This window comes from Pangasianodon hypophthalmus, chromosome 6 (assembly GCF_027358585.1).
Source record: "Pangasianodon hypophthalmus isolate fPanHyp1 chromosome 6, fPanHyp1.pri, whole genome shotgun sequence".
Classification (NCBI taxonomy): domain Eukaryota; kingdom Metazoa; phylum Chordata; class Actinopteri; order Siluriformes; family Pangasiidae; genus Pangasianodon; species Pangasianodon hypophthalmus.
Window position 1 is genome coordinate 8,052,371 of NC_069715.1, and position 14,385 is coordinate 8,066,755.

General features: G+C 38.5%; 1 protein-coding gene across 2 annotated transcripts in view; it reads right to left on the minus strand.

Annotated features, from left to right (window-relative positions):
* The window catches only part of frmd4a (FERM domain containing 4A), a 156,528-nt gene that overhangs the window by 124,337 nt on the left and 17,806 nt on the right, over positions 1-14,385 (minus strand). The window contains exon 1 of one of the 2 annotated variants that reach the window (XM_026927257.3): positions 5,971-6,191. The exons of the other annotated variant lie outside the window; for it this stretch is intronic. Coding sequence (XP_026783058.1) covers positions 5,971-6,003 — 33 coding nt within the window. The 5' untranslated portion in view covers positions 6,004-6,191. Of the gene's footprint in view, positions 1-5,970; positions 6,192-14,385 lie in introns of those variants that run through there. 2 annotated transcript variants of the gene reach the window in all.

The window sequence follows — 14,385 nt, forward strand, 5'->3', positions numbered from 1 at the left end:
GACCACTGGCTTCAGGAGCACATGGCTTTAGAGTGCAGAAGTGATCGAGACCTGTAGCTGATGACCGAGCGCTTTCAGTATTTCTAACCGAAAGCAAACTGAGCTACAGCTACTGACCCCATTGTTTCTCTTGTTTCTGTTACTTTATACTGGAGCAATGATGAACAAACACACACACACACACACACACACACACAGAGCTCTCCCTCATCCACGTCTGGTGAGAGTTAAAGCCCTCCAGGCACGTGTGAGGTAAATTGCTCTCATTGTAGGTGATCGATCAGGACTCGAGCAGCCTGGAGGCTGGATTTGGTGACAGGTGCTTCATGAACAAATCCTTTTCCCGTCAGTCTTGTAAAAGAGTGCGGCTGAATCAATTTTCAACCACGAACAAATTGTTACCTTGTGTTATCTTGATAAGCTCCAACCAGCTTTACATGCTAATTTTTTTCAGGTTCTTTAGGCTACATAAACTTTAACGTTTACTTCAATATTTTCATTATCTGATAGTCATGTCTCAAATGATACTCAACTCAACACCTAGTTTTGGGTCACACTTCACAGTATGGTTTGGGTCAAAATTTGGGTCACACTTCACAATATGGCTCCTTGGTTAATGCTTAGGTACATACTAACTTAGCAGTAAGTAATTAAGTCTTACCATTGCAGTTCTTCAATAATCCAAGATGAGATCCAAGATGGTGCCGCAGATGGCGATGTTGGTTATGAGCTCCGCCTGCTATTGTACTAGTGTGTAATGTTTATTATCACTTATGTATACTGTGAGCTACTGTGAGCTACTAACCAAAGACAAATTCTTTGTATATGTAAGCATACTTGGCCATTAAAGCCTGATTCTGATTCTGATTACTAATCACTGTAATAAACTACTATTTTGAATGAAATGTAATGATTTTTCAGTAACTAATATTTAATTACTCTACTGACAAAACTATAACGTTATTTTTTTGAACCACTGTGTCATCTACATGTATCAGTGTCATAAACTGTCAGGTAGTCAGGTATTTCAATATCAGTTCTCCATTAATTACTCCTGAATATAATAAACAGCAATGCTAATGAAAACATAATAATTTAATAATTTAATAATTAAACTTAACTAAATAAATTGGGCTTCTCATCACTACCATGCTGACAAAACCATAATGACTTATTGTTACTAGTAAGATTAAGGACATTAGCACTTTATCGGTAATTATGGCTTTTGGAAAGACAAAATAAGGACAGTTTATGACTCTGCTACAGTACCTGTAGATAACAGTCATAATTAATCATTATGGTTTTGTCAGCATAGTAATTTAATATTAGTTAGTAACTCATTGCATTTTAGTTAACATAGCAGTTTATTACAGTGATTATTAATTATTGAAGAACTGCTATGGTAACACTTGATTACTTACTGGTAAGTTAGTAAATATTTAAGCATTAATTAAGGAACCGTACTGTAAAGTGTTAACCAAATTTGCTAAGTTTTGTTCAAAAGACAACATAACAAAATTAAAATGAGCCTCCATACAATACAATTTGAAGCCGAAACTGGTAGGAAGTTCAATACTGAAAACATAATTGAATTCAGTATAGAAAAAGTTCAAATTGAAAAAAAAAGTTACTTTCTTGGAACATCCAAGAAACAAGTTCCTATTATCACTAATGCTAGAGCAGCTACAAACAGTTGTTTGCTCACAAATATATACATTCTTTCTCTCTCTTGAAGCTAGCAAGACAAAATAAAATACAGCTTGTCAGGTTACTGAGAAACTGGAACGTGTAAACTCTTCTGTCCTGAAGACTTTCCTGTGGTGGAAAAACTTGCTGGCTATTTCAAAGAGCTGACACTGGAGACTCCTTCTAAAAAAATAAATGCCTCCTTACAGACAACTTCACTATATCAACAATTATACATTTTTTCTTTGTTAAATATTAGGCTTAGATTATGTGGCACATCCACCAAATGTGTCTCTGTGAATGAGTTGTTACTAAAGAAAGGACAATGTATTAGATTGATACTGATATTTCATTGATATAAAACTGTGATTTGAATTACAGAGCTGTGTGTGTCAGAGCTGCTATTATAGAAAAAATAATCACCTTCTGACCAATCATAATCAAGAATTCAGTATCGCTTTGATATAATACACTTTAAGGTTCATCACTTTAAGTGGATAAAGGTCAATTTCCTGTAGGGTCTTTGAATGTTTTGTCATTAACTGTCAAGATTATCTGAAACAATATAATAGAAACTACTTGATATTTATTAAATGTCTGTAGTTCTGTTTTCTCATATTTATCCTATATGTGAATGAATTCAGGGAAAAAACATGTACACAATTTGTGAGATAAATAAAAGCAGTGATTTCTGAATGTTACTGGAGATCATTAGCATAAAGGCAACAAGACACCACCACTGACTTTACAACCTTGTTAATGTCTGCCTCCCCCCAACACCCCATTTCGGTGTATCCTTCATGCTCTCTGTATGTGTAATCCCTAGTGTTCCTGTCACATGACCTCATAAACACTTCCTGATGGCCGCCCTCTCGTGCCCCCGCTGTCTGGCCATGCTCTCTAATCTGTTCAAATATTCATCACTGTAACAATGACAGCTGGGAGATGGAGTACCCCAGTCCTGCATCCAATATGGCTACCACCTGCCAGTGGCCACACTTCACTAGTTCTGACTGAGAGAGAGATACAGAGAGAGAGAGAGAGAGAGAGAGAGAGAGAAGGATGGAGATTGGAGAATGTAATTGGTATTATTTGGTAATTTAATCATCTGTGTTTTCTGAGTTCATGAGGGATTTGCAGTTTGCTCTGGTGTTTGACCTGGGACATCATGCCAGCTGTGTCAGTGTTAATTAACAAACAGGGAAAAGAAACCTCCCTCCATACATACACACTTGCACGAACACAGACGTGCACACAGAGAGAGAGAGAGAGAGAAAGAGAGAGAGAGAGAAAGAGAGAGAGGTGGTAGACTGTACCCCAGGTTGCTGTTCTTGGGGAGTGAGCCTGGCTCTGCCTCTGTCTGAGTTAATGGGTCCATCTGCTAGTGTTAGCATGGACAGCTGTAAAACAGCTCACCATGGAGACTCACACACTAATGATGCTCGAATCCACACACACACACACACACGCACAAACAAACACACACACACACACACACACACACACACACACACACTTGATTTCATCGATGTGTCTGACTAGACAGCCTGAGATGCAGTAATGACTGAAGAGACCGAGAGTTGTACAGACAACTCTGGCATCCTTAATCTCAGATAACGACTACCTTTAATCACACTCACTCACACACACACACACACACACACACACACACACACACACAGACACACCTGCTCGCTCTACCTATATCTCACAAGCTCTGACCCTTATAATCCTTGATAACACATATTGATCTACACTAAGACTAAAGGACTGGTAGGAATCAACCACAATCTACTCTACCACACTCCAAGCTTCATCATTTGTGTGTGTGTGTGTGTGTGTGTGTGTCTCATACAAGCATCACTATTGAAAAGCATGGCTTTTTATCTTCATTAGCTGAAGTGTGCTAAATTGTTCACATCTGCTGAAACCTGTTTTCAGTCCCAGAGGCCCATAACTGAAGATTAATGTTATATTATTTGGACATATGCTCATACGAGAGAAGACATAAAAGCAGTTCACTGTCATCACGTCTTATGCTCGGGTGAACTCTGCATGAATAAAGCGTTATTAATAATCGCAGCCTCAGCATCCTGATGTAGTAGAGGATTCATACACATGCTCACATACAGGTGGCTGCTCAGCAGGAGGCACACAAGGGAACGCCGTTACTCTGATTTAAAAATTCTTCCGGGTTTGTCGCCGTTGTCTGCGCTGAATAGGATCAGATCTATGAACGAACACTTCCTTATGTGAAATGTAATTTACAGCAATATCTCAAAATTTCATTATTGCTAGGTTGGTATACTCAAGCGTAGACCTTTTGTAACTTTAGTATGTATCTTTTACCTAGAAAGGTGATTGCAGTGTACCTTTACAGTAAGGCTTTACTCTAAAAATGAATTACAATCCATTTATGTACCAATAATCATTTTTAAATGTACACTATATCCACTTTTCCAGGTGAAAGATACATATTAAAGATATAAAGAATGTCTGTTTGAGGGTATCGCCCCAGCAACATGGACGTTTTGTCTGAGCAGTGGAAGCTCGTCCACCGTATATATCAGCCATTCAACAAATTTTAATCTTCATAAAGTCCTCATTTACAACTCCAAACATTTTTAAATTCCATTGATATACTAGTTATCTCTTTTGGGTCACCGATGTTTTAAAACAATGTTGGATATAAGCCAATGTTATGATGATTTGTTCGCTTTTTTAGTTGTTGGCAATTATGAGGCTGCTCGCTCACGGCCCCATTTACCTCTATAGAGATATTATTGCACTTACAGCAATAAGAGGCCCACTGGGACAGGAATCATGCTGCCCCATACTTTCTCTTTGAATATTATCAGCAAAGGAGGGGCAGCGGACAGGACAGTTATTGATAGGGTTGCCAAAGTCATGGTTTTTACACCAAATACACCTTTTTCAATACGTATACGCTGTAGTAGTTTGAGTATTGGCAAGTTTGTTTTTGTTCCGCTAAATACGGAGAAGTGGGCATCATGGAGAAAAAGTTTGAATATTGCCATAAATTTGTGTTTATAGTCCATATGGATTGTTTTAATATTGAATTATGCTATTTTGCATTAATTATGATGTTACATTAGTGGGCAGTGTGTTTTTCCCCCCACAATTCGGCCACAGTGGCTTGGTCCCCCATAACAGCGTAAGAGACTGTCTGAGTAGAGTGAAACAGTAATAGAAATATATTAGTCTTTATTTGTCTTTTGCACTCAGTTTAGGCAAGCAAATGAAGCATGAGTTTCCTTGAAAGTGTTTCTCAAATATGAAAATATGTGTCAAAGATTTGAATGAAATTGGGACAAATTGAATTTTGAGAGAGATAAAGCAGAAGATGAGGTGTTGAGGTATAGTGACAGGACGCTCCCTGTGTGTGTAGGAGTGTGTGTTGGGGTAATTTCTCAAAGGAAGCACATGCATGCGTCGGTCATTAATCAATCTTATCTCATACAGCCTTACTGCTTCTCTCTCTCTCTCGCGCTCTCTCTCTCTCTTCCTCTCTCTTCAATTCATATATATTTCATACATATTTATTGGTGCATTAAAGTTTAAAGCCTCACTCTCTGGCTGTAATAAATGCTCATGATGGTGTGAAATGCACAGATGTGATGAACCCTTATAGCAGGCACATATGGAGAAGCTGCATCATTGGAGATGAACTGCCGGTGACACTAGCGGCATCTTTTTTTCAACAAAAAACCTGCATTATAAAATCACTATTGCATCATATGCAATTCCAATCCTGTTACACTCTGGAGATCAGTATTTCTAATAGAATTTGCTTAACACTGTACTAAATTATTTCAGATAAAAAGATAATATAAAACTTTATTTATACTGACAGAAATTGCTGAAAATTTATATTTGCCTGCCACAATATTCATCTCTGGTTGATTTTTCCTGGTACACACACTCTGTGTGCTATGATTTGTCAGATGCACACACACACGCACACACACACACACACATGCATATACAGAGATGATAGGCTAACATCTCTTGAGTAAAGCAGAAGCAGTCATCGGGTGAATTTTAACAACCTCAGCCCCTTTTTATTTTTATCATTCTCTACCTTTCCTTTAGTGCTGTCTCCAGGCAGAAGGCTCTCTCTCTCTCTCTGTCTGTCTCTCTCTGTCTGTCTGTCTGTCTGTCTTTCTCTCTGTCTCTCTCTGTCTCTCTCTGTCTGTCTGTCTGTCTGTCTCTCTCTCTCTCCAGCATTTCAGTCACGTAACCCTTGGTAACCAGTGCACTTACCCGCGTGCGCATGGGTGACAGCAGTCCCTCCATCGCTCCCTCACTCCACAAAAAGCCCTAAAATCCTTCTTCAAAATCCTTTCACTTAGCCATCGCCTTGGTAACAGTCCCAATCCAGTACAGTCCACACACACACACACACATGGAGGAGAGGACAGTGATGAGCCCGGCTCCTCCGGACACTCATGCCTGTATGAATGCACACACACACTCTCTCTCAGCAACGTCAGCGTGTCCCCTCCTGCTGGGGAACCTCTGTGCGTGTGTGTGTGTGTGTGTGTGTGCTAAGAGTGTGGTTATGTCTTGTCCTATTATGTTGAACGCTGTATTACTAAATGCAGCATATGAAAGTGTGTTTGTTATTCCTGAGTATGAGATGTGTGTTCAGTGTGTGTGTGTATGTGTTTGTATGTGTGTATGTCCTGTATTCTGTTTGCTCAGCCTGCAGCTATGTTTGTTCGCTCTGCCTGAAAATCATTGGTTTTTTCACCTCCACCAAATCCACACAGCATCATTCTATCCATCATTCTCTCTCTCTCTTTTTTTACCTCTCTCTATCTCCCTTTCACTAACTCACTAGCTCTGAGGCTCCCTTGTTCACATCAAGTGTTAAATTTTCCTACTTTTTTGTCCCCTTCCTCAGTCTTACCCCTTCTCCAGCTCTCACTCACAAATTCTCCAATTTCTCTGACATCTCTCTCTCTCTCTCTCTCTCTCTGTCTCTTTCTGTGTGTGTCTCACCCCCCAGCCCCCTCTGAGGATCAGAGCTATGCCTTTTGGGTGCATGTTCGAGGCTCAGTGTTTAGTGGGGACAAAAGGAGCTACTTTATTGCCTAGCAACCTGATCTGCCTCCATTCTCCTAGAACAGAGAATGACTCACTCTAGCACCTTCCCACTGACCACATACAACTCATCTCTCTCTCTCTCTCTCTCTCTCTCTCTCTCTCTCTCTCACACACACACACACACAGTGGTAGGGTAGCATAAGGTTAAAAGGTTAATAGAAAACAAAACATACCATCAGTGTGCTGTAGAAATCTCACATCTATATGTTTCTGTTACATCTGAGTCTTAATTATTATTATTAACCCTTAGGACCCTTCTGTAACATTTTTTCCTTAATGAGGCCATTTAGCTCTGTAATGCAGTGTTAATGCATTTTTATTTGTTAAAAAAAATGACACATAGTACGTATGTATAGTTTTATATATACTGCATATGTTTATAATTACATTTAATGCTGTGAAATTTATGTGGCAAATTATTTCCTTTTTTTACAACTTAGATTCTAGGAGCTATATACATTATAATAGGTCCCTTACCATTACAATTTTTTATCTCTCATGAACAGACACACAAAAAAGGCAGCTTGTCAGGTTACCGAGAAACCACAATGCACTCTGTCCTGAAGAAATGTACAGTTACAACTTTACCTCTTACTATTACAAAGCTGACACTGGAGTCTCCTTCCATAAATGCTAAATATACACCTCCTAAATTCACCATATAAACAATTACATACATAAACAATTGTTATGCACAGTGTCCATGATAAAGTCCCTGTGTAAGCTGTTACTATGGAAACAATACCATATTAGAACAAGTGCATTAATATAAAACTTGCAGTTGGTATTACTGTCAGAACTGCTGTTACAAAAAAAAGTATAGAAAATCAACATCAAATCAAAATGAGAAGTCACTAACAATATTTTGGTATAATATAACATATTCACTGCCTTTTAAATACTTGTAATAAAATAGGCATTTTCTTTATCTTTCTGCAACTTGACATCCTGTACTAAACACTACCCAGGTTTATTTTAAAGAAAACAATATCTAGTTATTTATGATAATAAAGAAATATCATTTAAACTATATGTTCATCAAACTTTAGCAGCTCTCACTGTTGCACACACTTTCTCCAGGTGTTTCTGATGCCTTCTAAAATATGAACCAGAAGCTTGTAGGTTTATGTGATGTCTGCCACAGGGCCACTGCTGGGCTATTGTGCAAAACTCTTTACTCTCGGTAGCTTGAATTGTAGACGTTCTCTGTTGTAAGTCACTGTGGATAAAAGCATCTGCCAAATCAAAACAAGTGATGTAACATAATGTAACTCCTCAGATATGCTGTGTCGTGCATCTTTCAGGGCGCCGCAGAGGTTTGTGGAGCAGGTTGGACACCTCGCTCCCTCACCAACCTTCCAGAGGTGGTGTAAAAAAGCGTGCCAAGGGTGTGGGTTCGTTCTGCAGGAAGGATGTCTGATAGAAACCCAGGAGAGAACTGCAGTGATCTCGTCTGTAAGTTATTTTGGGATGGACAGGAAATGTGTGTCAGTCATTACCATTGATATTTATTTTGGGGCAGATGTAGCTCTGGGTTTAGCATCCAAAAAATGTAAATCCTCCAGCAAGGACTTTAACCACAAACTGCTCAGTTGTATGACTTTAGAGGAAAAATGACTGTGGCATGATTCTTGGTCTTTTTCCAAATTTCAGCTGTCCAGTTTCGATGACTCTCTGTCCACTGTAGCCTCAGATTCTTATTCCTGGGTTACAGGAGTGGAACCTGATGTGGTCTTCTGCTGTTCTAGTCTATCTACCTCAAGGGTCCATGTGTTGTGTGTTCTGAGATACATTTCTGCTCACCATGGTTGTAAAGAGTGTGTATTTGAGTTACTGCTGCGTTTCTGCCAACTTGAACCAGTCTGGTCATTCTCCGTTGACCTCTTGCATCAACAAGGCTTTTCCACCTGCAGAACTGCTGCTCACTGAAATTTTTCTTTTTTCTTTCTTTCTTTTCTTTTCTTTCTTTTTTTTTTTAACACCATTCTGTGTAAACTCTCCAGACTGTTGTGCATGTAAATCCCAGATCAGCAGTATGTAAAATACTCAAACCAGCCCATCTGCCACCATCAACCCCAATTTCCCCAATTCTGATGATTTTGACGAACATTAACTGAAGCTTTTGACCTGTATCTGCATAATGTTAGGCATTGCATTACTGCCACATGATTCGCTAACTGGATAATTGCAGAGAAGGAGCACAGGTGTTCCTATTAAAGTGGCCAGTAAGGCCATTAGTGTTGAGCACTAATAATAATGTTAAAAATAATAGTGGTCAAGCTTTGGATAAATGTATTCTTTGTGCTTAATGCTCCTGTAATCCTGTTGGAAATAAACTTCATTTTCCCCCAGACCTTTCTTTAACTATATTAGCTACTTCTTTTTAACAAAACACAATTTTATTTACTTTAAATGAATATTTGATTAACTAAGATAGTCACTATTTTTGTAAAATGAAATTTATTTTATTTCATGGCTATTCCCTCCAAATTTTCTCATTTCTCTCAATCTTGCGTTTCAATCTTTATTCTCAGCTAAGTGAACACTTTCCATATAGTCGCAAGTTTCCTCTACAAGCCCTCGTTCTCTATCTCTCCCTGTCTCTCCTACTTTAGTGCTATCTCTTCTGATCAGTGTATCAGTCACCATGGCAACAGAAGGCTCTCTGAGCATCAAGCTTCTCCATGTTAACAGCACAGCAACACACCTTCTCAAGTATCCAGCTTCACTGCAGTGTTGAGCCTCCCATAAACATGAATGCAGTGCTGTGAAATCCCATGTAACAGATCTGCGGTGACTGATATGGAGAGTGTGTGTGTGTGTGTGTTCTGGTCTGGTTGGTTGTGGGCAGGTTGTGTCTTGATGGGGCATAGTTTAGCTACTAAAATGATTGTATCATATGAATTAATTACTATTCAATCTCTCTCTCTCTCTCTCTCTCTCTCACACACACACACACACCACAAATAAGCCATCCTGTGCGAACAGACACATTCCACTACACAGCAGCATTCATACGAATAGCAAAACGCAATTACATGAAACAAAGAAATACCCATAAGGTGATTTGTTTTTTATTTAAACTCCAGCATATCTAACCATCATGTTATATTTTAAAGCTACTGACTAGCTAGCATCAGCATTTTAAAGCTACTGACTGGCTAGCATCGGGGCTAGGTGTCTAAAACAGTTATCTATTATGCCTGGTTTGGCCCAGAGGAGTGTAATTTGCTGTAAGTAGATCAGCGAAAGGCTTTAATTACAATGTAAAGAACCCTATTAGCCCTGGCAACGTTGTGGGATGCACCAAGCTTACATACTGGGATGGTGCAAGACTAATACCCATAATCATTAATTAGTCAGCATTAATACAACAAGCCCAAAGGAAACAACTAGGAATTCAGCAGGTGCTGAGTTTGGTCAAAAACAAGACTTATGTAAATTTTGTCCTACATCAAAAATAATCAACCAGACCAATGAGTCTTCCTTTAGTATTGCGCTACAGTGAATGTTGCTAAGTGAACAAAGCTTGCTTGTCTAGATTCGTGGAAGCTGCATATAGAAAATTACACAAAATTAATTTGCCTTTATTGTGTATATACTAATGTAGGTAAATGTACGTAATTTTTGCCTTCTAACATCATCAACGAAGCCAAAGAGTTTTCTTTCTTTAGTGCTACACTAGAGCAAATGTTGGAGAAATGGCTAATGTTGCTAACAAGTAAACAAAGCATGCTAGCTTAGCCTAAATCATCACATACTTGGCTCAAAAGACGTTTAGTTTGGGAATAACATATAAATAGTTACTATTGGTTACTATTAAAAATTATATTAAATATATAGTGTAGTTATACTAGCATCTCTTTCTGGTGCTTTGCTAGCAGCTGTAAACCTCTGTTAGTTGCTAGCAATATTAGCCATTTCCCTCAAGTCTAAAATCTAAAAAAGGAAACTTCAGGCAGCAAACATGGTGGATTGACTAGGATCGGTGTACATGTGTGTATCAATCCTGTTTGTTCCTGTTTGTTTCAGATAAACAGATTAACCAGCAAGCAATTCTTCTTTCTTTACGGATGGTAGATTTTATGAATTTATGTAATTGTATGTAACCAGTATGTAATTTGTAAATACTATATGGAGACAGAAATATGTGGTGGGAAATATGTGTGTGTGTGTGAGAGAGAGAGAGAGAGAGAGCGAGAGAGAGAGAGGGATTCTCCATCACCATGGTAACCACAGCAAAGGCCATATCAAGAGTTATTCAATCATGTTTAGGCTTTTGGATTAAATTACATTTCTGACCTAGTCAATGAAATAGGAAGAATTAAGGATTTGATCTGATCATTTTGAATCGCTGCTCCCTGACTGGAGACATGATTTAATACTGATGACCAAATGATGAGCAATAACGTGCACACACACACACACACACACACACACACACACAAAACTCTGCCTCCACCTTACCAGGGACCTGCAGTCCCTTGAAAGTGTGTTAATGAGCTCTAAGGTCTGAGTTGGGGAAGTGTTGGTGTTATTGATCTAAGAGAATGTGTGCTGGACTGGTTGCTGATGGTGTTTTGGCTGTAGGCTTGCATGTCTCTCTCTCACACACACTCACCCGCTCATTCAGCTGTATGTGTGATCAGCCCTGGAAGTCGACATTTTCAATCTAAAGTTCATTATCCAACAAACCCTGCAGAACACTGCACCACATTTTAACCTGTCCATCATACACTGCACTGCAGGCTAACAGCAGCCCGCCTTTCACACGCTAGAGAAGGAGAGACATCAACACACATACACATAAAACCATGACTGTGAAATCATCCTTCATTTTCATGAAATTGAAAGATAATTGCTATATATATATATATATTTGTATTTAAAATGGTAATAAAATATTAATAAGAGTTAATGAACATTTGATTTGAGCAGGTATTGTTTCTTTCCTGCCCTTAGTTTCTTTGCCCTCAGAATGCTTTTCTGGTCGTTAAAAAACTTTGCTTTGCATATTAAGTGTAATCTTTTTAGATGGAATCCGCACTGTACATAGAATGAGAATGTTCTTATTAAAAAAAAGTCCAATTTTGAATAAACGAAAAATTGGTAAGTGAAACTGTGGATGCTAACCCCATCCCTAACATAACGTAAACCTTTGTAACTCTTTATACAAATTAGTCATGCAATTTACTGTGGCCAGTTAGTTACAAATGAGAAAATATTGGTATTTTATTGGTCCATTTTGACACCTTGGCCACGCCCACTTTTTGCCCACTGAATGCATGGAGAGCCAGTCTTCACTCTCAGATTGATTTTTTCAAATTTTGTGTTCAATGATCTACTTGATTTTTGTTCTGTGCTTGTATTAACATTTTAGCTATTTTAGCTTAGCTCAGTTAGCTAACATTAGCTTAGCCCAACTAAGAAAGCTAGATAGTCACTCAATCAGTTAGGTCTGTGTGTTTCATGGGAACAAGGTCCAGAAATGTATAGCAGGTTAGATAGCTGGGTAAATTTGAGCTAAACCAATAGTTTTAAATACTTACTAGCTAGCTAATGTATATCAGCAGTGCCAAGTTTTGGCAAGTAAATGTATAATCAACATGTTTAGAAGAATTGTCTGTGCAGATGTGATTTTTTTTTTTTTATTGTTGCTCCATTGGTCCAAGAAGCATATTATGATTTAAACCCATATTTGTGGTGCCAACATCAATGGAATTTTGACTCCAGATACACCAGAAAAGTATGCTTTTCTGTTTTCTTGGCAGACCAAAGCAGACCAAAAACGACACACTTGGTGGAGAAGCCTAATCAAGAAAGAGGTATGATTATGGGATATGTTTTGCACCTTTAGAAAGATGAACTTTGACCTGTGAATTTGCAAGTCTCGATTTCGTGAATAGATCAAAAACAAGGAGGCGGGGCTATGGGTGTTGTTCAGGAAAAGCACAGGGTAGAATTTAGTGTTTATCATTTACGCTGTTGACATGGAGCCATTTCATCCGCTGACATATGCTAGGGTTTTTTGTGGTTAAATTCTGTCAGAAAATGTCAGACTTAACAGCAACAGTGATCTCATTAACTTTAAATATCTGCAACTTGCATGTTCTCGGAGATTGCAGTTTCTTTACACAAGGCTTTTTAATATTGCCATTGGTGAACGGTTTACAACAGCTATCTAATATCAAGTCCAGTACTGGCAGAATTGCCTCTCCATTACTGGATGATATCTCTGTAGTTGAATGGAGTGGGAGTGTGAGGCAATGGAAATTTAAACTCCTTCAGCATCTAGTCAGTGTTAAAACTGACTTCTATGGCAGCGCTGCATGAGATTTTTAGATGACAGCATCATTACAAGCACTAGAGTGTGGCTTAGAGGGAAATTCTCAGTGTGAACATACAGGAAGATGAATGTCATGCTGCTTCACCTGGGTGTGGCCAATGTGTCACTCTGATGAATATTAAGTAATCAGTTTTTTCTATCATATATATATATATATATATATATATATATATATATATATATATATATATATAAATATATTTATATTTTACAGATATTTTACTAGATTTGCTTAGATTTTACTAGATTGCTTTATCCTGGTGAAATGGATTCAGAGTCTGTCCCAGGAACACGGGGTGTGAGGCAGGAATACACCCTGGATGGGACACTAGTCCATTGCAGGGCAATGACACACACATTCACACACTCGTTCACACCTAGGGGCAAGTTATGCTGCATTCAACTAATGGTAGTAACTCACAGGTAGTAACTCATAATTTCTGACCTCCGACTAGGACAAACCAAGGAAAATGCCCCCTCAATTCAGAATTTCTACTCAGGAATGTGAGACGGTCTTCTCAACTTCAGCAACCGACGTCAAATCAACATGGCCGCTTGCAGCATGAACAGTAAATAAAGTAGCACTTCTTAACTTTAAATGAGTTATACTACTTAAAAGAATTTGCTTCAGATCAATCAACATACAGACATATTAACTTGTTGAATCTATAATGCTGACTATACAGTTCTCTGTTTGGAGGAGGAAAATATACATCACTCATGATATTTAGCTGGCTGGTTTGTTTCTAACAAAAGACGAACATAGTGGCATCCATGTTTTTTTCCCCCACTTTGTAGCTTGAATGCATGGAGGTCTAATATAATGTGATTACTAGTTCTGACTTCCCACTTCTGGGGTAAGTCAAATGCAGCATTAGAGTCACCAATCCATCTAGCAGCATGTTGTGTAAGGTCTGAGGAAAGTAGAGAACCCAGAGGAAACCCACATGGACACAAGGAGAACATATGAAACTTCGTACAGATGATATCCCAAGCTCTGGATCGAACCAGTGACCCTGGAGCAGTGAGCTTGCAGCATTCCCACTGCACCACCATAAACTTAAAGTTACATTGCAGAATTTACTAGAAAGGTCAAATTCACCAGTTCTCAATAATGTACCAATAATTTTTTTTTTTAATGGATGATTTATTCTGGTTATATAGATTAGTACTTGGGTGAAGCTTGCATGAGTTGTTGAGTTAATGATGTCATTAAGCATGGT